At 46.4% G+C, this 25,234-nt stretch overlaps 1 protein-coding gene across 4 annotated transcripts in view; it reads left to right on the top strand.

The window, feature by feature from the left end:
- The window catches only part of AK8 (adenylate kinase 8), a 77,199-nt gene extending 51,965 nt beyond the window's left edge, over nt 1–25,234 (top strand). For all 4 annotated transcript variants that reach the window (XM_042480048.1, XM_042480049.1, XM_042480050.1 and 1 more), the window contains 3 exons: nt 2,826–2,967; nt 23,047–23,127; nt 24,488–25,234. In XM_042480048.1, coding sequence (XP_042335982.1) covers nt 2,826–2,967; nt 23,047–23,127; nt 24,488–24,731 — 467 coding nt within the window. In that variant the 3' untranslated portion in view covers nt 24,732–25,234. The remainder of the gene's footprint in view (nt 1–2,825; nt 2,968–23,046; nt 23,128–24,487) is intronic.

The raw sequence follows: 25,234 nt of genomic DNA, 5'->3' as shown, positions 1-25,234 counted from the left end.
CTCTCGTTTTTTTACAAGTTTGGTAGATCAGGGGATTAGTGTGGATGTACAGTAGTATATCTTGATTTCGGTAAGGCTTTTGACAAGATCCCCCATGGTATTCTTGTAGGCAGTCTGGTGAACTGTGGGATAGACATTGTGGATATATAATTGGTTGACAGACTGAACCTAGAGAGTATTCTATTTTGCTTTCATCAGACTTCACCTGAAATGCTGTGTCCATTTCTGGACACAACAGCTCAAGGATATTGACAAGCTAGGACATGTCCAGAGAAGGGAAATCAAGATGATAAAAGGTCTGGTAACCAAGGATTTAAGGAGCTGGGCATGCGTAGCTTGGAAAGGAGAAGACTGAAATGGGATGTAATAACCATCTATATATAGCTGAAGGGATGTCATGTAGAAGATGGAGCGAGGTTGTTTTCTGCTGCTTCAGGGACTAGAACACAAACCAGTGGATTCAAATAACAAGAAAAGAGATTCCACCTAAATGTTAGGAAGACATTATTTTGCTGCAAGAGCTGTTAGATAGCAGAATCACTTTTGCTTCCAAGGGTGGTGGATTTTCCTCCTTTGATGGGCTTTAAACAGACATTGAATGGGCATCTTACAGGGGTGATTTGGTTGTGTATTCCTGCATGGATAGGGTTTGGACTGGATGAGTCTTGTGGACTTTTCCAGCTCTTATGCTGCTAATAAATAAGAGTTTGCACTCTTTACAGACAATGACATTTTAATAAAATATCTTGTTTAATTGTGCATTAACATTTTTATCATCAGGTTTTTAGCTTTATTTTATTTGGCTTGTTGTAAACCACCAGGTCGGAAGAGAGGGGTGGTATAATTAAATTGATTAAATAAATATTACTTTAGCTGGGGCCAACAAACAGGATCTGGTACTGAGCATCTTCAAAGGCATTTTAATTGTACTGGTTTTAAGTGGCCCTTTATTATTTTTAATTGTTGTACTTTAAAGTGTTTTTGTGCCATTTACACATTTCCACTTTGAGGTTAGCCTCTAAATTTATGTTTTATGTATGTATGTTTTAGCTAAACTGCCCTTGTTTTAATGGGTTAGTCACCTTGAATCTTGGTTTTGTGGGAAAAGGCAGGATGTAATTGAAGCCATTCCTCCTTCTCCTCCTCCTCCTCTTCCCCTTTCCCAAAGCCATTTTCTGACACTCTGACTCTGGCTAGTATTTCCATTTTGCACAATTGTCACAAGAAAAGTGGGGACTGGCATTGCTTCAGACCCTGTGGGAACAATCTTACTCATTTTAAAAACATGCATGTTAAAACCAATATGCAGCTGAGGTTCTTCTGGGACTTGTTGCCAATGAGGGCTCATTTAATCCAAAATCCATCTCCATGCCCATGTGTTGGGGCTTCCAGTCCTAAAGCTAGCTTGTGCCTTTCCCATGGCAGTCCATGGGATTTCTGGTTGGTATCTCTTGCCCAAAGGCAGGGGCTGGGTAACTCCAGGTATTGGTGGGACTGCATCTCCCAACTCTCCTGACCATTGGGCAGCTGACGGGAGTTGCAGTCTACCTACCTCTGCCAAGTCATGTGGCCCTGCTTTCAGAGATTATCCCTCTGGCTCACATTGTTGCTTGAAGGAACCTTGGGGCTTTTCTTACCTGAAGAACAGTTCTCCTCTCAGACCCCCTAAAAGCCACAGGTGCAAGAGGTGCCCTCAAGACTCTTATGTCTCCACGTCTGCCACTCCAGGGAATGTTTCTTGCCATTTGGGGGAACAGGGTGGTCCACACTCTTTGCTGCCTGAGACCCCCATCCCCAAATCGCCACCCACCCCTTGGAAAGTACTCCTCCGGCTTTTCTAAAGACTTCTCTGTAGAGATTCTCATTCTCCCTCAGAGATGGAAACTTGCTCATGTTTAGGATGAAAGGGAATTGATGGTTTGAAGTTCTCCTGCGCCTTCATAATCCCCTTAAAGCACACGGATTGACGACTTCATCAGAAGGATTCTGAACTCAACTGTGCCCACGAGTCATTCACTTGAGGCCCAGAGACGCAGGACAAGCTTTTGGGGCGGCTCTGCTGGCAATTATCTAGACTCACCATTTTTCCTGACAACCTCCAGGAAGTCCCCTGCGAGGGGAGAGGAGAGCTGCCTTGCATTTGTGCTAATCGCAGGGCAACGGAAGCAAGGCTGCTCATCCTGGATTCTGCTTTGCAAGCTGGCAGATATTGCTGGCCAGCTTGCTAAAGGGCCATCAATTTCTCACTTGGTGCAAAAGTGAGATTTGAACCCATGTTCCCTTGTAGTGCTCATTCAGCTAATAGGTAAAGGTAATGTCGGAAAAAAAATGACAATAAAGCGGTAGGTAGGTGTTGTTTTTCCTCCCCCCCCCCCCCGTGATGCAACAAGAAAGGGACTGGTGTGATAAAGTACAAAATCTGCTTTTCGTATGATATTTTTTGTGTACAAGTTGAACAAATAGGGCGATACAACGTAGCCTTTCCTGACCCCCTCGCCAATTGGGAACCATCCTGTGTTTCCGTATTCTGTACTAACAGTAGCCTCTTGTCATAAGTACAGATTTCTCATCAGGACAGTCAGGTGTACTGGCACTTCCATGTACCACAGGCTCCCCCTGGTCTATCTCTCCAGTATCAGCCTCTTCTCTAGTGTGGCTATCAGCTCTGCACTCCACAAGCCAGATCCTAGCAGCTGGACCAGTTCTTTGGTTTACCTGTGTGTGAAATCCAGAGACTAAGTTAGGATTTTAGGTGATAGACCCTCCAGTTCCTCCTTTCCTGCTATCTGCTCTGATGAGATGTCTTCCCCCAATCTCTGTTCCAGTGGCAGACAACATTGTCTTGAAGCTGCTGTCACAGAGGCTGAACCAGCTGGACTGCCACATCCGAGGCTGGGTGCTCCATGGCTTCCCAAGAGATGAGGATCAGGCAAAGCTGATGCTGCACATGGACATTAATCCAAACAGGTAATGGTTGGCCTAGCTTCAGAAGAGCTGTGCCCTTGAGAAATGTGGAGGGTTAGAGCCTTGCTTCTTACAACTGGTGGGCAAAACTCAATTCTTCCTTCCTTCCTTCCTTCCTTCCTTCCTTCCTTCCTTCCTTCCTTCCCAGACTAGGATGGAGCAGCTCTTGTTCCCACCCACCTCATCCAGTGATGTGACCACTGGGCTGCTCTGCCTGGGTTTCCACTCCCTTCCTTTCACTTTGGCTGTTGGTTTTCTCCTCTCCTAGCAAGAGGCTATTTGGCCCTTGGGGTGAGACGTGTAGTCAATTGCTTAGTGAAAGCTCGGTCCAGTACATGGCCAATGACTGTGAGAAAAGGGCACTTCCCATGTTGGAAGTGCATTAGGAAGGGAACCACAGGGACAGGCAGCTTTCAAAGTCATAGATTTACCATGCTTGGAATGCCACATAGAGTACCCTTCTTGAGGTCATAATGGAGAGCTCAAAGAAAACATCAGAATGTGTGGCCACTGTGGAAAATGGCCAATTCCTTGCTGGAATTGTAAAGGGAGGAGTGAAGAGAAGACTTCTGCTGCTGAAATTCTCTCAGAGACTCATTTGTAGGATATGGTGGTGAGGCTGAAGCTTGGCTTTGGCTCTGGGAACAAGGATTCATTCTGTGTTAGATGTGGTTACTTATTATTGTGGGCCTTCAAGTCCTTTCTGACTTATGGCAACTCTAAAGCAACCATATTGTGGGGTTTTCTGGGTTGAGACTGTGTGACTCACTCAAAGTCACCCAGTGGGTTTCCATGGCAGAGTTTGGAACTGAATCCTGATCTCCAGTGTTGTAGTCCAATGCTCAAACCACAACACCACACTGGGGTTACACTCCCCTGAAAACATGTGTTCACCATTTGGAAGTACTTTTGGATTCAGCCCTGAACCTGGAGGCCCAGTTTCAGTGGTGACCAGGAGTGTGTTTGCAACATAACTTCCTTTTTTGGAGCTCTAAGATCACCTGGGGAGGCCCTTCTCTCTGTCCCGCCACCTCTTCAGGTTCATTTGGTGGGAACAATGGATATGACAATGGTGCCTTCTCAGTGGCTGCTCCCAGACAAGATGGCCTTACTATCCTTACTCTCCTTCCGACAGCATGTTATAACATTTTATGGCATTAGCCTTTTAGAAACTGACTGAGGTGGGGTTTTATTGCTGCTTGATGCTTTTTAAAATGGTTTGTGCCTAGGTTTAAAAAATAAATAAAATTGATTTAAAAATAACTTTTATATTTATACATTTATTAAAGTTTTCATCTGTATTATTTTAAATGTGTTGTTAGCTGCCTTGAATGGGAGAAAGATGAAATAATAGTAGTAGTAGTAGTAGTAGTAGTAGTAGTAATTTGGAAGTGGTTGTGGCACCTTCACTGATGGAGGAGGAAGATGGCAGCCTGTTTCTGAATTCCAATGGTTGGAAAGCGAGAGCAGGGTGGGGTGGAGTGTTGGCTTCCTGGAGGCCTCTAATGGACTGCTTTGGGGAACTGGATGCTGGGATGCTAGGGAGATCTTTGCAGCTGATGCTCTTGGCTTGTTCTTAAGAGCAAAATGAGGAGCAGTGCTCTTTGAATGGAAGAGACGAATTCTCTAAGGAGGCCATCTCTACCACTGGGCAAAGTGGGTCTGTCTCGCAGGTGGCAGATGGATGGAAGCAGTCGGGCAGTCCTGAGGAGGGGACAGTGTTTGTGAGGTGACTTGTTCTGTGCCCCCTCAGCCAGGCTGCTGCTGTCTGGTGTGGTCAGTGCCAGTCCTGTAGCCACCATGCATGGAAAGAGGGGAATGGACAGCAGGGCACCATCTTGTTCTTTACTTTGGGAGACCAAATCTCTTGAACCATCAAGTGGCCAGAGGAATGCAAGCACTAGAGGCAAGCATAATAATTCCAGCTTATTCTAACAGAGGAAGGGGATTGTGTGCACACTGGGGCTGGGTGGAAGGGCCGATGGATTCAAAGGCCAGCACCTTCCAGGCAAGATAGCCATTTGCCCAGCACTAGGCAGGCAGGAGAGAAGTGATGGGGAGCACATGCAGCAGCCTGGCGGAATGAAGCCATTCTGTAAATCTTTTGCTTGGAGGCACTGTGGCTATAAAATACAGGCAGGCCGCCACAGTGGAGACTGTTTCTGACACTGCGAGAAAAAAATCCAGACAGAATGAGTGCCAGGAAATCAATCTGGGAATAGAAGTGGAAGGGTATAAATCACAGTGCCTCCCTCTCCCGGCACCTTCTCATTTTTAGGTGGGCTTAGGCTGATGAAATTAGATTAAAATAAATTTACATATATATCAAGTTTATTATTAAAACCCCATCACATCAGTAAACAAAGTTATTGGTGGAAAGGCCTGTTACTCTGCGCATGGAGTCGGCCTCTCTGGATGATCAAAAGCAGAATTATTGTTGGGACATCAACGTGTAAGTCTGTTTCGTAGAAGTAATAAATGGTTTAGTGTACAAATGCTATGTTTTATCTGGCTTCCGTCTCATAAACCTGCAGCAAATAATACTAAATTATCTACCATCGAGCAGGATCAGTCGCTTGGCTCCTCCGTCTTATAGAAAGGGAAAGAAAAATCCCATGATGGATGGCAAAAAAAGGGGGGATCACATTATTTTGAAGTGGGGGTGAGGAACCCCCAACAGCCACAAGAAACAAATTGGGCTATAAAGTTTCTTAATATGTAATAATAATAATAAAAAAGAGATCCCTGGTAGCTTCAGCCACGGCATCCAAAGGCCTGCCCAAGCAGAAATGAAAATTATTTATTTCATTTGCCTGCCAGCAGAAAGGGTTAGATTTTGTTTGGAATTAACATAGACCATGAAGGAACAGTGGACTGACACTGGGAAGGGCTTTTTTACACACAGCACTTACCTAGGGGAGGCCATAATGCTGTGTGGGGTGAGCACATCTCTCTCTCTCTCTCTCTCTCTCTCTCTCTCTCTCTCTTTCTCTGTGTGTGTGTGTGTATGTATACACATGTGTGAGCACATGAGATTCACCAAATTCATAGAACATAAGGCTTGTAGATAGTCACAGCTGGAGTTGCTTGGAGCCAGTTCTGTAAGTCAAAACCATCCCTGCCTGCAGTCTAAGAGTGGTACAGAGGGGAAAGAGGTGCAAGGGAAAAAGAAAGGGCAAATGGCCTTTGGGTGAGGCTGGTGGCACAACCCTGCTTCCCAACCCATCTCCTGTCTCTTGTCAGGAATAATCATAGTGATCATTGTTGCAAGGGAACGTCTTTGTGTAAGAACTATTTGAGGGTGGAGTAGGCTGTTTCAGAGGGTGGTGGACCTTTGAAGATCTTTAAACAGACATTGGAGAGGCATCTCTCAGGAGTACTTTAGTTGTGTCTTCCTGCATGAAAGAATGGGGTTGGACTGAATGACCCTTGAGATCCCTTCCATCTCTGTGTTTCTGTCATTTTCTGTTTAAAAAAGGTAGCGACACTTCCAGGAGCATCACTTCCTCTTTGTATGGCATTTTTCTTTTCTTCGCTTGTAGGCAAGGGAGCAAATGCCATTCCTCTTTCCTAAAACTTGATCTAGGATGTGTGTTTAAATTTCAGGACTCCTTCTCCCATGGTTTGTATGTGCATGCGTGGGCAGATTGTGATGGAAGAGAGGGAATGACAATTTTATCTCCTTTTGTCGTGATTTGGGCCTTCCCATTTCAGCATCTGATTTCCACAGTGGATTAGGGATAATAAACAGCCTGTTAATGGCGGCCTGAACTAGGAGATGGAGTTTGAACCAGCAGCAAAATTCAATGGCTGGGAGAGGTTAATAACTCTATTACTAGCAGCTCTATTCTTTAGCCATTTGAAGAGCTCGGTATTAGCCCTATCTTACTCCTCTATTAATTGAGCTAATAGAACCTCCGTGACCTTCGCATGGTGCCATTATCTCCAAGTTTGCCAGACGTGGGCTGGAATACTTATCACTGAATATGTATTCCATGGATGCTCTGGTGTCTGTTGGAAGAGAGAATTTGGTTAAAGATCATCCAACTTCAAATTCTCCGCTCCTTCCCCCTCTTAACATTTACCTGCTGCCTTTTGCAGACCAATCGAAAACAATGTGGAGAGGAGGCTACGTGACTTAATTAAGGTCCTGTCAAGGAAGGGAGAAAAGTTTCCAAGCCCATGGTGTTTTGAGAAGTCAGTTGCCTTCTGGGGTTGGGGCCAAAGTAAGATAAAACCCTGGAGCCCCTTTGACTACCCTGGGTGGCCCTCCACCGGTGTTCAGGCATGGGAAGATGCCATCTCTGCACCAGTGATGATAGAAGATTCACTGACTCCTTTAGGTGCCATTGTGTTCTTTATCTCTGGCAGCAAAATATCCCCAGATGGTTCTGGATCACACCCCATCCCCAACCCTCCAGTGAGTGTTGCTGGGCCACCAGGCTCACCACAGTGGCTGTGGGCTATGGCCCCTTCCCCTCAAAAGTGGAAGCCAGGTGTTTGTACCGTCTTTAGTTGGAGAGAGACAGATGCCTTCAGTCAGGTTCGGCTTCTGGCTCCCTTCCCCTCAAGATGGGAAGCCCTCTTCTAGCTTACGAAGGCAGGACCTCAGTGGCAGGCCTGGCCCAGGATGGCAAAGGGCCTTGGAAGCAGATCCTGAGATTGCCTAGCTAGTTTCCTCTTAAGGTTTCCACTGTGGCAGAATGCCCCAAAGGCCAGGAGCCAAAGGTCATTATGCCTGCGAGGAATGGCTTCTCCTTCCCTTCCCATCGCGGACCCTTTGGACCCCTTCCCACCAGCCTCTGGAGTCTGGTGGAGGAACTCTTGTTGGAGCAGAAACCTGGGGCTCTTTGTTTCTGGCCCAGAGAACCAGCCAGACCAGAAGACGCCAAGCCTCTCCTCCTCCTCCTCCTCCACATCCTCCATGCTTTGAGTCTCCAACCCACCACGAATTTGGCCTTGGGAATGGAACAAAAAATAGAGACACTATCCCAGTACACAGCAGAACATGAGGGACTAGGAGAATCAGGGTGTCCTGGTCTATTAGTTTTGTCAATTAAACAGGGGAGAGCCTTCCCTAGGAAGGCTGGTGTTTTTTTTAAACCAACTTTATTTGCTTGTTGTTTGTTCATAGAAAGACAGATGAATGACATAAATGAAAGAATAAAAAATAAGAAAGAAAATGAAACCCTCCTACAATTTTGAAGCTGTTGACATTTGACTATTTATTTCCATTGTTTGTGGTGATGGGAGGGAGGAGGAGAGACGAGAGAATATTATTATTCTGTGTAAATGTGGAAAGGTCATTCTTGCTCCTAGAAGGGTTAAAATTTAGCTTAAGACATTCTTGGTACTACATTTGCTGCCTGCCTTTTGAGAGCTCTGGAGCAATTATTTTTGAAGCAGCCACTTCAAAAAGGTACATTACCTCTGAACCGCCGGTTGGCAGCAGGCAGCAACTTTGGGAATAAAAGCGCCAAGCGGGATACTGTTGGTGGAAAGAGGCCTCATCCCGGAGGAGAGATTCCCTGAGACAGCTGGGACTGCCAAGGGTGCCTGGGGTGCTTACTCAAGATGCATATGGCTTCCTTTTCTGGGAAGGCAGAACTAGCTGGCTCTGTGAGGGAGTTGGAAAAAACTCGCTACCACTTCCCTCACAAGTAGACCACTTGCGCATGGCATCTGCTCTGGCAAAACCCACCCAGCAAAAGAAGCATTAGGGTCTTCTTCACATTCTAGAAGGCCATTGCCAATGTGTCTCAAGACCCAACGCTTGGGGGCTTCTCAACCTTGGGCAGCTCTCCCAGTTTCCCCCTTGCCAGAGAATCCCCTGTGCTGGGACCACACAGGACGGGCCACAGTTCTTGACATATTTCTTCATAGCATTCATAGCTCCTGCTACTCTGAAAGGGCTCTCAGGGTGAATTATGCATTGATAAAAACAGGACAGCCATGGACGGCCCTCAAACTGACACTATGGGCCAAAATCCAAAGGGGTGCAGGGGGAAGAGGAGACACAGCTGCAATATCAGAGTTTGTGAGTTTAGAAATAGAGGGCCAACATGGTACAGTGGTTTGAGTGCTGGACTGGGAGACTGGGGAACCAGGGTTCGAATCCCTGCTGGGTGATGGAAACAGTGGGTGACTTGGGCAAGTCACATTCTCTCTGCAAGGGCAAACCTCCTCTGAACAATTTCTGCCAAGAAACCCATCTGGTAGGTTTGCCTTAGGGCCTCCATAAGTCAGAAATGACTTGAAGGCACACAGCAGCAGCAGCGGGGTTTAGAAATACTATAGTTTTTTTGTGGGTTTTTCGGGCTATGTGACCATATTCTAGAAGAGTTTATTCCTGATGTTTCGCCAGCATCTATGGCTGGCAAGATGCCAACCACAGATGCTGGTGAAACGTCAGGAATAAGCTCTTCTAGAACATGGCTGCATAGCCCGAAAAACCCACCAAAAACTATGGATGCCGGTCATGAAAGCCTTCAACTTCACTTTAGAAATACTATTCTTTCTTTCTTTCTTTCTTTCTTTCTTTCTTTTTAACTGCCTGGCCACAGTCTGTACACTTGGAGGAAGCTGTTACCTCAGGTGGGGAGCTGGTTTCTCCCCATCTGAGGGGCCCCTGTTTTGGGAGCAGAGGCTTTGCATCACCAAATCCTCCTCCTCCTCCTCCTGCTCCCTGGGTTTCCACTTGGGTCTCTTTGCCAGCCCCCCTTCCCGATGTTTTCCCTTGTCGGTGTTTTGTCTGCATTTGCTGGCCCTTCTTTGCCCGAGGCAGAGGGACCTGCCCCCCTCCCAACAACAACAATTAGCCTTGTAAGACTAATGGAAGGGATCGTGTCTAATTACCTTGCTGAAGGCCCAATTATGCTATTAACATTCCGGGGCTAGAAGCTAACGATCAGGAGAGCCGCTCATTTGCATAGCATTAAGTTAATTGAGCTGGAAGCTATAGGGCAGAAAGGGAAGGGGGGCTAGCTGGGTAGGGTTACAGAGCGGATAAGGATGTCCAGAGCGGGACAATTAATCTGACAGGTTTATTAATTAACGGCTATCTGATTACCTGGAAGGAATCGCATTTGGCAGCCCTCTGGAACAAGGCGAAAAGCACCCCCCCACTTCACCCCCTTCGTCATCCTGGGGGCACCCTGCTGTCTCTGAGTCAGGAGGGGGTGGCCTGGTCCCCAAATTTTGGTGGGCTCCCCTTTTTTCTCAGGTGGACCCGAGGCCCCCAAATTTTGGGACCAGGCTACTCTGGCAAGGAGACCATGAAGCTTTGAGGTTCTGGTTCCTCTGGCCCTGTCTTCCAGAGTTACCTTTCATGGGAGGGTGAGATAGAGTGATAGAGCCCCCCAAAATTGGCAGAAGCACCTTCCATGAGCAGATTCCTCCATCCACTGAAGGCTGGTGGTGGATCCAATCTGCTATTGCTGTTGTTGTGGAGCTGATGATGGTGGAGGTGCCACCTCTGGTGTGCATTGCTGATAGGGTGGCCATATGCCTTTTTTGCCAAGGGCGTTTCTCTGCTGGAGGAACTGTCTGCATCATGTCCATATAAAGAACTCTTAAGAGGGGAGAGCCAGCCAGGATCTTGAATCAAGGGCATCCATATGAAGTACAGGAACTTTTGCCCATAAAGATTCAGGGGATACGTGGTTCAGGGTTCCTGTGTTGCCCAGCAAGTCTCTGACAAATTATGAAGGGGAGACCATGTCAGCCAGCTGGATAACTGTTTCCTCCCAAACAAGAGTCCCACAGGTATATATACACCACACACTTCCATTCCACCAACCTCTGAAGATTCCAGACACAGATGCAGACAAAACTTCGGAAATAAATTCTTCCAAAACGTGGCCACGTGTGAAAAACCCACAGAAAGCTATTCATCTTGTTTATTCCCGTGATCTGTGAATTAGTGTAGCACAGAAAACTAGCAGGTTCCAGGCAAGGACCTCCCTGAACTGTGCTGTGTTTGAGTAACACTCCAGGCCTTGCAGCAATCTTTGGATGAAAGGAAACAGGCCTTTTCTTCAACATGGCATTCTTTTGTAAGGAGTTCTGAGGCTGAGCAAAGAGAGAGGAATGCCTTCTCAAGTAGAGGTTTGCTAGATCAAGAATTATGTTTTTAAATTCAGACTTATATGCAGAGTGCTCGTAAAACCTTGATCGTGACGGAGGGCTCCATAAACATTGGGGGTGGGGGGCTGTAAATATTTCTCTAGGAAATGACTTTGTGAAACATTTAGTTGCTATGTAATAAGCAGATCAGAGAAAATCGGATGACTGGGACTCTCAGGATAGTAGTCTTGATGGGCTGGAGAGATACATATGGCAGCCAGAAGAGTGCAGATGAGAGAAAAAGGTTTTTTTCTTTTAATGCAGCTAACATATTGCGTTCCAGAAAACACAAACACATTTCTCTGCATCTTTTGCATTTCCATCAGTTGTGCTGACTTTAAGGGAACATTTGCTATGACTGAGAACTAGACAGATCAAGGGTGCATAATAGGTTCATAGTGGGCAGTCAGTCTAGAACCTGGCATGGGAACCTGGGATTTCAGGGCCTGAGTGAGCCCTGAGGCTGAGGCTGAGTCCCCAGTGATGCCTGAGAGGAGGAGGAGGGAGCTGATGAGACTCCCACCCCATCCCATCCCACCTCAGCTCAACCCAAAGGGTCTACAACAGCTATTTCAAAGCCATGGGCATCAGGTCAGCCACACACACGGACATGCGCTATTGAAGGCATTGCTCTTGTCCCGAGACTCCTTGTCCTTGGGGAAGGACAAGATAGAAAGGTTTTAAATAAATAAAGTTACTCTTAAATATTTTAGATAACCAGATTGTAGAACAAAACATAACATTCTGGCAGTTTAGCTCGTATTCTCCTAAGAGTGAAGGCTGGAAAAATCCATGAGAGGACAAGAGAGTCTTCAGGCAGATGAGAGGCATGTTTCTTTGGCTGCAAAGATTTGCAGAGGGGGGAAAAAGGATTCCAAAAACAACATTTACACTGTTACAACCTGACCCCAGTGAGACTTCCAATATCACGTCCAGTCTGTAGGCTGAAGGTATGTGTTCCATAGACAAAATGTGCTTTGCAGTTTCCAGAAACCCTGAGGCAGAAAATAGACATGAAATGGAGATGTTGTGGCAAGGGGGGAAAGGAACCCAAGTCAGACTGGGAGTGTTTGCCCACCCCAGGAGCAAAATTTTGTGTGCGCCCTAATATATTGAACCATCTGAGCCCCAAAATACTCCAGAAGCAAAAAAATCTGTAGCTGTGCTAGGATATTTTTTCTGTCCCAACAAGACATGCAATGTATTTGTTTCTTTTAGAACAAAGAGAGCATGTGGTAAGTGGCTGGAACCATGGAACCTTGTTTACTCCTGTGCAGGTGACATTACCCAACAGTGAAGAGTGATATGGATTGTGCACTTCAGGAAAGAGACATTGTTGGGCATTGGAATCCCTCTTCCTGGAGGAAGGACACCCTGAAGTGGGTTTTGTGCACCATTTAGCAGCAATGAAAATGCATCTAGAGGTCCAACAGAGCCCAAAGCAGCAGGAAATTCTCCTTCATAAAACAGAGAAGGGGGATCGGGCCTCTCCAGCCCTGCTCCCCGCCCTGGATAACTTGTAAGCCAGAGTGACATTTAAAGTAGTTGCCACCTGGGGGCCTCCCAGTCAGTTCTGTTGCCACCTAATGCCAGGAACAGTGAAGCAGAGCTTGGAACAATGCAGTTAGCGTGGGCAAAGGGAGCTGAAAGTTCGACCTTCTGCCATGGACATTTTGAGCAAGGGGGAAAGTCCCATCCCATCAAGAGCCTTTTAGTGTTGCCCCGTCCAGTCCTCTGAGGGAGGGAGCCTTCACAGCTCCCTTCCTTTGCTTTTTCCTTTGCCCACTGACCACTGATCTTCCTTGAAGAGCCAGCTGCTCAGAAAGAATGAGAAGGGAATTGTCCTGTCATTGCCCTAGACACCTCAGTTCATCCCAAATGTCTGCGTGGTGGCACTGGTGCTTTTTTTCCACATCAGAAAACCAGATGATCACTTTCTTCTTCACACTTCATTGTTACTATTATTACATTTCAGAGCCTGTACAGTCAGTTTTATTTAGTGAGCTTCAAAAGCTTGTCAAGCCTGTTTTTTTGCTGGTCTTCTTTCATTGCAGCCAGTTCCCATGGCAAAGGCATACTGGGCACAGCAGGAGATCTCATTCTGCGTTTAATCAGAGGACTGCAGGGGGACTTGTTTCAGTCACACTATGGGCACTAGCCAGTTGGTGCTCTATTTCCAGCAGTATTTCATTGAAACAGGAATGCCTAGGAAGTGTCCAGACGTGGTCACTTGGACACCTTCACTGCTGCTTGAAGGGGACCCGGTCCAAGCCCAGTTGAGACAGAGAGACCTGAAAACTTTCCCATCATCTCTGGTTAGTGGCACTGCTGGACAGATCAAGAGGCATATAGCCTGCTGGGTCCTTTCGTTGTTGTATTTCTAGTTGAATCAGAGTAATTTGCTTCTCAGGGGGTTTTTTTGGTCTGTGAAACTCTAGAAGAAATTCAACTCTCTCATCTGCCAAAATCATTCCATCAGAAAGGAGGGACTGTTTGCACAGGGAACAGTTTCATTTCCATCAGTTCCAAGTGACATTATGCACTGCCTTAAAACAGCAGAGAATAAGTCATTGGGCCAAAGCGCCTTGCCGTTTTTGCAAACGTCGTCAACAGTGTTTTTAATAAAAGTCTTTGTAAAAGGAAACTGTGTCCCTCTGCTCCCCATTTGCACACATTCTCGCAAATGTTAGGAATGCAGCTGCCCTTTCAATGGAGGGGGAAATGGAGGGCAGCCCAAAGGCTTGCTTCTGTTTAAGCTGCCGTTTTACTAGTTCTTACTCTCCATGGGCCCCATTTATTCTGAGTGAGGCTAGCATACAACCACGTTGGACTACCTCGGACGGTCCATAGCCATGGGAACTTGGCCAGTCTGTGGCCTCAATTCCTGATCAGATGCTGATTGGGATGGTGCCTGCGCAAAGGAGCTGGCCATGGTGCCCGGCCTTCAGCCAGTCAGGGAAAGAAGGGCTCCATCTGGTTTTCTCTTCATTGTTGTGTGCCTCCAAGTCAGTTTTGATTTATGGTGACCCTAAGGCAGGGTGACCAGCTATTCTCCTTTTCCAGGACGTGTCCTACTTTTCATCCTTCTGTCCAGGAAGAATCCCGAAATGTCCTCTATTTTGAGCATGACTAAGAAGCATGAATTTATATTTATATTAGTGTATTTAGTTTTTATTTTGGAATTACCTACATTTTTCTTAAATGTCTTTGACTTTTGTGGTGACATACCCTCCTTTGTGGTTATGACATTTGGTCACCTTGCCCTAAGGTGACCTATCAAAGGGTTTTCTTGGCAAATTTCTTCAGAGGGGGTTTGCCTTTGCCATCCTCTGAGGTTGAAGGAGTTGTTTCTTCAGGAGAACTTCCTGCCTTCATTCATTTACTCATCCATTCATAGTTTTTATACCCCGGCTCTTCCGACAGAGCAAATTGTTAATTAGCCATTTCCCTGCCCTCAGGCTTACAGTCTACAAAAAGACATGAAACAAAAGGAGAGGGAACAGTGATTCTGCCTTGGTCAGGCCCCACTTGGAATATTGTGTCCAGTTCTGGGCACCACAATTCAAAAAGGACATAGAGAAACTGGAGTGTGTCCAAAGGAGGGCACTAAAATGGTGAAGGGTCTGGAAACCATGCCACCGCAGGAAGGGGGTCTCCTTCGCGGGCCTCCGGCCTCGGCCTGCCTCACCCTCCGCCTGGGCCGCTGAGGCGGAAGGCCCGCAATTAGCGTCGTCGTCGTCTCCCTTCAGCTAAATGCCGCTTGTCTCGACGCGTCGCGGCATCTCCACTCACACTTCGCTTAATTGCCTCATGCATTATCCAGCGGGGCTGGCGGAGCCTCTCATCACCCGTAAAGAGGCCTGGAAAAGGGGGGGGGGGAAAGGGTGTTAAACGAAGGGGAGGAAGAGGAAGAGGAGGCCGACCGAGGCGCCTCGGGCCAGACGTCGTCGTCGCCGTGGTCTTCGTCGTGAAGGGCGTCTGTCAGAGTGACGGGAGGCTCCTCGTCAGGCTGCCTTTCAGCTCCGTAGCCAAGCTCCAGCTCCTTCCATCTTCTTCTTCTCCATCATCATCATCTCCTCCTCTTTCCCGCCGCCCTATGCATATTTCATGGCAGGCCCCATAAATATTAATCCTAATAGCTCCGCGCGGTGGTTATTATTTCTGTCTTATGACAAATATTCATAAAATATTCAGCACCCTGTTTTGGAAACACTTAACGCAGCACCTGACGGGGGTTCGTTGTGAGATGGCTTCCTCCGCTTCTCCCTCAACATATCGGGGTCCTCTTGATGGACTCTTTCCAAACCGCCCCCCCCCCACCCTTTTTCTTTTAATAACCCCCGGGAAAAAAAAAATTTTTAAGGAGTTTTTTATCCCCCCCCCCCCCCCCGTCCCCACAAGCGGACCCGATTAGATCGGAGAGGTTCTGGTTTGACAGGATTTAAAAGAGGTGTTGAGGGGGGAGGGAAGGAAATGTATTCCTTAGCTATTAGGAAATTGGTTGCTTTTTTACACGTTCGTAAAAGTGACACTTCATCAGCTCTTTTGCTTTTGCTCACCTTTGCAGTGTGTATGTTTCTGAATAACAGCAGCAAACAGCAATAATCATCACGGCGATGGTAATGGCAGTTACCAGGGGCCTAAATATCCCAAGGGCACCGTTAAAATCCCGTTTAATCTTGGAAGCTATGCAAGAGCAGCCCCAGTTAGGGCTTTGGAGGGGAGACCAGCGATGGTTTCGGAGGAAGGAACCGGGCCGAGAAAATCCAGCAAATGTCAGAGGGCCGCCATAAGTTGACAGGTGACCAGAAGCCTCATACTATAACATCCCAAAATCCACAAAACAGCAATTTCTCTGACGATGCCCATAGCCAGAGATGCTGGCGAAACATCAGGAATAAATTCTTCTAGAACATGGCCACATAGCTCAAAAAAACCCCACACACAAAAAAACACCAACAACAACTATGGATGTTGGCTGTGAAAGCTTTCGCCATCCCAATGATACCTTTATTGGCCAACCAAAATGCGTCTTGTGCATTTTGGTTGGCCCATGACGTTAACACTGTTTTGTGGATTTTGGATGTTATTGTACTTCGCTCTATGGCCATGATTTAATTATTTCAAGGATTTCTATCCTGCTTTTCTCCCACAGTGGGATTCATTGTTAGCCCTGGATATGCCTTCTACACGCTATAGTAGTTACCAGTTGTCCTGATAAAGTATTAAGGCACATAGCTGAGATCTCACAAACCTTCTTCCAGAACCGTTTTGGGGAAAGAGAGGTAAAGGACCACCCTTTCATTTTGATTGCAATGACAGGGCTTTCTTTGTAGCCAATGCTTTGCAGTTATCAAGCACACTCATCCTCCCACATTTGTGGCTTTGATTATCAGTGGATTTTATTAATATGTTCTCTTTAGGAATCTCTGTGGTCAACATTAACCAAAAGTCACACTGAAGGGCCTAGAGATTCTTAGAGAGAACACTTCGCTAGGCATTTGTAGTTCCTCCAGCACAGTTTTATAGTCTATGTGTGGCAGATGTTGTCTACAGAGTTACTCTAGAGGACCTAGAGATTCATAGAGAGATGTTCTCTCAGGTAAAAACATAGTGTTTTTTGTTATTTGCGGTTTTTCCACATTCATGGGAGTCCTACGTCCCTAACCTCAGCAAATGTGAAGGGACAAGTGTGCTTTCAGGTAACAGAAGCTGCAAGCATTGAGAACATTGAGAGTGTGCATTAGTAGTTAGAGGGTGCTGGGCTGGGGACTTAGGAAGCTTGAGGTTCTTCCTTCCCATATCACTCCATTTAAAACCTTCCTGATTGGATTTTTTTTGGTGAAACTCCAATCAAACACATTATTAACAACTGCTGTGAGGCTCAATCCCTTACAGCACCACCTGTGGAGCCACATTTATTTCTAGGATTCTTCTCCCTCTTTCTGGATCACGTCCTTCAACAGGAAGGAGCAATGAAATTACAACCTGCACCCCAAGAGCCCTTGTAATACATTCTGGGCTACATCTTCAGTATCATTTGTTCCTACGTGGATCTGAAGGAAGGTGTAACAGTCAGGGGACTTGATGATTCTTGTCAGCCTCTGTGTTACAACACTGATCACCTCTGGGAGATCTCTCTTGAGACATCTTAGCAGACTTGCACCCCACAACTTTTGTCCCGCATAACAGGGAATCAACTATGACCACCATAGGTCTCTGAGCATTGACAGGAACTCTTCCATCCACAGAAGCCCCCCCCATGACTTCAGAGGTATTATTATTATTATTATTATTATTATTATTAGGTTCTTGTCCCTTTTGCTGTGCCTTATAATCGGGGATGGGGATTAAAGAGAAGGGTGCTTGGAATCAATTCCTTGTAGAATTATTTGGATAGTTCTGCTTCTGTGTGTCACATTCTTCCAAATCTCTGCCTAAAATCATAGAATCATAGAGTTGGAAGAGACCACTAGTGATGGCTGTGGTATCATCTGGGGCTGCAGATGCAGTGCTGGTGATGACGGTAGGACTATCTCCAGCGGCTGCCTGCTTGCCCATCCTGCCAGGGAAGATTGTTGGTCCCGGTGTCCAGGTGTCTCGTCCATCACTGCCCAGCCTTTTCCATCTCTCTCTGACATTAGCGCCTGCACCAGGCCCCACAACAACTTCACTTCCTCTTGAAATTTGGCTTTGTATATTTCCTTCTCCAAGTTTTGCATGGGACCGTTGACACACACCTTCCCGCTCTCTACCATTCTCTGAGAGGCTGGGGCACCTGCTGGTACCAGTACAGTCCTTCAGCCATTGACAGGGTGGCCACCAACCAGTTTTCAGGGAATGCCAGCATCTCCAAACCGTGGTTATTCAGAAAACCAAAGGTGTTTTCAGTAGACATATGTTGTCAGGACTGAGAAGCCAGTACTAACACCATATAATCAAAACAGCCAATAATTCACATTTCATGTGGCCAGACACCCATTCACCCATAAAACCAAACAAGCTCACTTTTCCCAGGGTCGCCTCTCCTTTCACCCTGGACCATCTGTTCTCCTGGAACTGATCTTGTAGCTCCCAGCACATCCTCTCCTTCCCTCGCATCTGCTTGTTGGCCTCAAAAGGAATGTGTGTGCAACAACCGCCTTAGCAATTAACTTATAACCACTTGTCCCATCATCCAGTATTAATGCCATATAATATGTTGCAAGTAAGCAAAGTGAGCGCTATTAACTATTAACTATGGCAGGCAAGCTGAAGGACACTGAGGGAACCATCCTGATACTTTCCTTCTCAGCTGACATACAAAGGGCAGACAAGTCTGTAAATGTTGCTTTCGCTCTTCTTTCTAATTTTGGTACATGTTGATTAGAAACAAATGGGCATAAAAAGGATTCTCTCCTATCCTTAACCATATTCTCATGAGCTGCAGCAAAGGCAGTGTAGGAACCTCTGGCAAGTCAGCAGTGAGCAGTCCTTGGAAGCTTATTTCTGCCCTCTCCTTCTTTCTCTCTCTCTCTCTCCTTTGCCCCTGGAGAAGGTTTGGGCCAGCTGGGGCAGGCTTGGTTTGATCAATTATGCTCTGTTTTAAACCAGGGACAGTCAGTGGGAGCCTCACTTCAAAATAATAATAAGAACAACAAGGACGGAGTGCCGAGCAGGCAAAATGGGCTGGGGGCAGCTGGTCCCTGTGTGCCAAAGGGAAGATAGATGGGTTCTTTTAGCAAAAGAGGGAGGCAAGATGAATGGCTTTCTATTTTCAAAACTTGCAGCTTCACCATAAAAGAAAGTTAAGATGATGCATTTGAAATGGGTTCAGATTGCCTTGGGAGAACATTTCCGTTTCCTAGTCTGAGCACAAAATATCCTTTCCTTTTGCACCAAGACTGGAACCAGGATTCATTGGGGCCTCGGTATCCTGGCTAAACCCACTGTTGACACAGGCCCCATATTCTCCGGTGCTCTGATGGAGGGAACTGGGACAAAAGGCTGCCACCAGATTGCCAGCTCTGACTGGGTCCAGGGTGGAGGAATCTGCCTCTGCCTCACAGCTGTTTGATTCCAGCTCATAGAAGCCCCAGCCAGCCTGGCCTGCTGGGAGGAATGATGGGCTTAATAGTCCATCAATTTGTTCCCCAGCTCAAAATTAAATGACTGGTGCAGATGAGAGCCATTTGATGGGCTTTCCACCAGTTGCCAGTCTATCTCTTCAGCCTCGTCTGCTGGAGGCTGTGGTGCTGAAGCATCATGTCTTAAGCTGCTTGGGAATTGGATACTTGAGGGATTGGCAGACACCCCTCTCTCCTGAAGTGCCTTTTTTGGGGTGGAGGACACCAGTGGTCTGAGATGCTTTCACCAGCAAGGGCAGCCCCATCTGGATGGGCTTTGATTGAGATCCTACTTTTTTAGGGCAGCAAAAATGTCCATGGATGGGATTGTTATGCAACCCCTACACTAAGCACCAATCTAGCAGAATGTGTGTGGATCAGTGGCCACTGCACATGGCTAACAACCCATGGTACTGCTGCTATGTACAATGCACAAGGCAATTCACAAAGGCTGTGACAGAAATTCACTTGGAGATAGGCACACATGTAAGTCATGCGGTGCTTGCAGGGCCAAAACATCACCATTGCCCAATGGGCATGTTCTGCTGATAGTGGCAGAAGTAGAGCTGCACAGACAGCATGAATGTTGTGCATGATGCATTGTGACTATGCATTATGGTTATGTATCCCATACTTTACACTGCGGTTGCACCTTGTGCAGTAGCAGCCAATCATTGAGGTTTGTTACACAATGTTGCTATTTTAGTGTATCTCCACATGTGAGTATTTACACTACACTAAAATGGATGCTGGTTGTGACCATTGCACATTATCAAAACAACAACAACCACAACAACCCCTGCATACTTAGCACAACATATCCCTGTTTCAGGAACCAGAACCTGGCAACCTCTGGAGGGCCATCCTGCTACATTCAGAGGCACCAGGGGAAGATGTGTCCTTGTACAACAAAAGGATTTCGGGGCCTGGGAATTTCATTCCAGTTACTGCTTTACTGTTTGGACCCATTGCAATGGAACATTGGACTTGGACTCTGGGAGTCCAGGGTTCAAATTGTTACTCAACCAAGGAGACCAACTGTGTGATATTGAGCAAATCACACTCTCTCAGCCTCTCACTCTCATTCTTGCTATACTGTGTTTGCGTTTATTCTTAAAATCTTTCCGTGTATTTGACAATATAATGCTATGTTTGTTTAAAATGTTGTGTTTAACTTGCTGGAAGGCTTGTTTTTTTTAAAGGCAGGATGCAACTTAAGAAAAGAAATGAACATCTCCCCATCCTCAGCTGTGTAATCCTCTCTCCAGGGTTCTCCAAGACCAAATGATCAGCTACCAGGGAGGCATCTGTGTGCTTTCAACTAGCTAGGAAAAGGCCCCACTTGGTTGTGGCTTTTTAGGCAGTGTTCACATCTGTGGAAAGAGGGAAGAAAAGAAGAAAAGAAGAAAAGCAAGGAGGCAAGGAAGGAAAGAAGGCTCACCCCCATTTGCTTTCTGCAACACAATTTTCCCCCTTCCCTCCCCCTCCATCTGTCTTTAATACTGACACCAGACTGAATAATAAGATGCATCTCCTCTCTTTTTTAAAAAAGAAAAAAGGACAGTGCTTCCAATAAGGTGCTTCCTTCCAAGGTTCATTTTCCTGGCAGCTTTTTAAGCGCAGTGGATGCTTTTTTGTGTGTGGCTCTTCCATCTCAGCTTCACACTACATCACCCGCCCCTCTTCCTCACATTCGCGGCTTGTGAGTTGTGACAAGGATTCTTGATCCACTGGGTTATCATCCTTTTCTCTTTGGTTTTGTTTATTTTGGAATATAATGGGGGAGCCGTATCAATTATCGAGGCTGTATAAGCAGGCCCCCGCCCCTCGCCCCACTGTCTTTCCCTTCCTCTGCTGGAATATTCATCTCCAGACACACATCAGCACCAGTTACCCATTCTGACAATCATGTTTCCATACGGTTGTTGGGCAACGGAAACAAAGCAGAAACAAAATGTTTGGAGTGTAAGGGATAAAAGACTGTTGAAAACTCTTATATTCTCCTGCTGTCTTTGGCATCATTGAGATCTTCAGCTTTTTTTAAATGCCAGGTTATTTTTTTACTTTAATTTTTTGTTTTAAAAACCCCATAGACCTCCAATGCGAATGGAAGTCATTATCTCTAAACATTTGAAGAGCAAGCAGGATGATTTTCATAAGTTTTAAGTTGTACAAAGGAGCCTCGTTGTCACCTGTTCAGCGCGTGCCACAGAAAAACCTCTGGCTTTCATCTGATCTGATCCTCCCCAGTAAATGTAAAATGTTCTCTTTGGTGAATGTCTAAAGCGTACACTCGCCGGTTTGGGAGGCACACATGCCAAAGCAAAATAATGTAACACCAAATAACATAATACAGAGAATGCTGCGCAACGTAGCTTTGAAAGCAGCCCAGAGACAATCCACGTGGAGAGGAAGAAAGCTTGCAAAACAAAGGCTCCCATACAAGTTGATTTCCATTAATTTGGAATGGATATTTAAAAACATCAGTTGCATCCTGTCTCCTCTCAGTGCTCTCTCTTGTCCAGCCGCTTGTCCAGCTCCACCACCCACAGCTCCCTCCTGACTCCTGAAATGACTTCTTTTTGCCCATTTCCTCTCCTTGCCCTCCAGGCTTGGAAACCTTATCTGCATGTGTTCCCCTCCCTCCTGAGTCATGGTTTTCTAGAAGCCTTGGAGTCACCATACTTGCTAGTCTTGTCTTCACCAGCCTGGTACCTTCCAAATGTGTCAGATTTGGCTAGGGGTGGCTAGGGGTGATGCCAGTTGTGGATAGACAGAGCTGGAGGGCACCCAGTTTGAGTAGGAAGGTTGCCCTCAGCCCTCATATTCCCACTGATGGAATTAAGCCCATTATATTCTCCCATTTCCATTGACTTCTTCCACCGATGTTCCCCTGTGGCTCAGTCTCCGAAGTTGCCATCTGCCACTGTACCTATTCTTTGCAAAGCATCAGAACCAGAGGTTGTTTCTTGTTCGTTTTCTTTTTCTTCTGTTGTGGATGGTAATGTCTAAGAGGCTATGGGAATCTCCCAGGTGGCTCCTCTGTGGCTGCGTCCACACTGGAGAAATAACCCGGTTTGCCACTGCTTTAAGTATCCTGGCTCAAGGCTTTGGGATTCTATGTGGCTCAGCTCTGGACCCACAACATACTCCCAGAATCCCATAGCCTTGAGCCAGGATACTTAAAGCGGTGCCAAACCAGGTTATTTCTTCAGTGTGGATGCGGCCTGTGTGTCAAACAGATCCAAGAGGCAGAATCATGAACTGTACACCTCTTGAGCTGTAAGGGCCAGATGAAAAGGGATGACCCTCAGAGACTCTTGCCAGCCAGTAACTGAACCATAGCCAAATGGCTATCACTGCATGCTGTCTCAACTTTGAAAAAAAATTCCTCACACATAGTGCAGCAACACCTGTGTATGCCCTTAATAGGATGCTGGCCATTGTGTGAGGCCTTAAACCCCACAGTTTGGGGCTGCTTGGTGGTGCCCACTGACACCAGGTGAGACCATTGACAGGGTATGCTGCCTGGGGATCCTAAAAGCTGGCACTAACCCTGGAGGGGCCAGAGTTGCCTAGAAGAGCACATGTTTGGCATCCAGTAGGTCTTAGTCCCCAGTATCTCCAGTTATAAGGGGCCAGTTATCAGTTGTAACTGGTTGGAGCTTCTGCCAGTCAAAGTAAACACTGCTGTGCTATATGAACAAATAGTGCTGCCCAGGTTAAGAAAATTCACTGTGTTGTTAATCCAAACCTTAAAATAGAATGGTTTTGAAAAACCTGTAGGAAGAAAGCAGATTTCTTATCTACCAATGACACCAACCATGTAACTCATATTTTCTGTGCCCAACAGGGTGTTTTTCCTGACGCTCCCAACTGACACAATTATCCAGCGCCTGTCCTACCGCATGGTGGACCCTGTCACTGGGGAAAGGTAAGAAGCCCTCATGTCCTGCATGGGTTGGAGGTGGCTGATTTTTTACAAATGCCTGTCATGGGATGGGAGGTGGAAAGTTAGGGTGGAATGAAAGGGAAATAGGATGCCTTCTCATGTGATGCTGGATGTCACTGGCAGGACAGAAAGGCACAAACAGAGACTACGTGTGAAAGGGATCTGGGAGTCCAAGTAGACCACAAGTTGAATATGAGTCAACAGTGTGATGCGGCAGCTAAAAAAGCCAGTACAATTTTAGACTGCATCAGTAGAAGCATAGTGTCTAGATCAAGGGAAGTAATAGTGCCACTCTATTCTGCTTTGGTCAGGCCCCACCTGAAATATTGTGTCCAGTTTTGGGCATCACAATTCAAAAAGGATGTGGAGAAACTGGAGCGTGTCCAAAGGAGGGAGACTAAAATGGTGAAGGGTCTGGAAACCATGCCCTATGAGGAACGACTTTGGGAGCTGGGGATGTTTAGCCTGGAGAAGAGAAGATTAAGAGGTGATATGATAGCCCTGTTTATATATTTGAAGGGATGTCATATTGAGGAGGGAGCAAGCTTGTTTTCTGCTACTCCAGAGACTAGGACATGGAGCAATGGATGCAAGCTCCAGGAAAAGAGATTCCAGCTCAATATTAGGAGGAACTTCCTGACAGTAAGGGCTGTTCAACACTGGAACACACTCCCTTGGAGAGTGGTGGAATCTCCTTCCTTGGAGGTCTTTAAGCAGAGGCTGGAGGGCCATCTGTCGGGGATGCTTTGATTGAGATTTCCTGCATGGCAGAAAGGGGTATGCCTGGATGGCCCTTGTGGTCTCTTCCAATTCTATTATTTTATGATTCTATGATTCTAACTGGGTTGGCAGTTGGGGAAGGGTTTTTTCTGGATGACAACTCCCCGAATCCCCCAGCCGGCATAGCTACTTTGGACTGCTGCCCTGGCCTCATAGAGTTGAGGGAAGCACATGATGATCTCCTCCACCAGCCAGCAGAGAAGGGCAACTGGAAGGCTGAGGAGGGGAAAGTCAGCCTACCTCTACCTATTACTGCTCCTACATTTGCTTCCTTCTTCCCTCTTTTTTTCCTTTTGTTTCTTGGGGAGCAGGGAAGCGGTCTTATCTTTTAACATCTGCACTATGTCTCCAGACTGTTAGGAGCTTTAGAAGAGTTTAGTAACAGTTGGAAGGTCTGGCTAACAGGAGCCACGTTGACATTTCAGGGCATGCAAAGATTAGGTTTAAACTTCGTTCCATATAATGTAGTCTAGCTAGAGAAATGATTTTTAAAAATCCACAACATCCAGTGATAGGACTGAGCTCCTGTGAACTTTCTCCTCTTGCTGCTTCCAATTTCCAGGTACCACACTTTCTACAAGCCAGCCGCCACAAAGGACGCCAATGACCGCCTCCTCCGGCACCCAAGGGATGTGGAAGAGGCCGTGAGTCTCAAGGTGGACTCCTACTTCAGGTTTTCTGGAGGCCTGGAGACATTCTTTGAAGATGCTATTTTTATCAATGCTGACCAAGATCCCCAGACGGTCTTTGAGTACATAGAGAGCTACCTTGTTAATCCACTCCCTATCGTCCAGAAAGATTTCTGAGTGTGCAGTCTTCCTAAATGTTAAAGAGTGTTTAGGAGCATTTTCTTGAAAATTTGTAGGCAACACTTTTGTTCCATTTATTGCTTTTTACTCAGAAATTGATTGCAAAGGATCCAGGGGGCCAAAAGTCATGGGCAGCCCCATCCTCAGACCTATAGTAGAACCCTCTAAGATGGAGGAGGGCTGCCAGAATACACATTTGTACAGCCAGAGCTGTCACCATGCATCAGGATCTCACTCCACAAATGGAATTTGATTTTTTTAAAACCCTTTTACCTACTGGGGAAATTAAAAATATTAACTTTCTTAATCATCCAGCTGACAGAATGTAGTGTCCTGGTAGTCCCAAGCAGATCAGTGACAGTGAGATGGAGGAAGAAAAACATTCCGCCACCCCCATTTCGTCCTTTTCTGTCTTGGTGGCTGCTCAGGAGAGACATCTGACTGCTCTGTTTTGGGTCCGAGGATGTAGGGTGGGGAATTAAAGAATCTTTGAACACAGA

Source organism: Sceloporus undulatus, chromosome 7 (genome assembly GCF_019175285.1).
Source record: "Sceloporus undulatus isolate JIND9_A2432 ecotype Alabama chromosome 7, SceUnd_v1.1, whole genome shotgun sequence".
Lineage (NCBI taxonomy): Eukaryota > Metazoa > Chordata > Lepidosauria > Squamata > Phrynosomatidae > Sceloporus > Sceloporus undulatus.
Note: the sequence above shows the minus strand (reverse complement) of the source record. Positions and strands in the feature narration are given on the sequence as shown.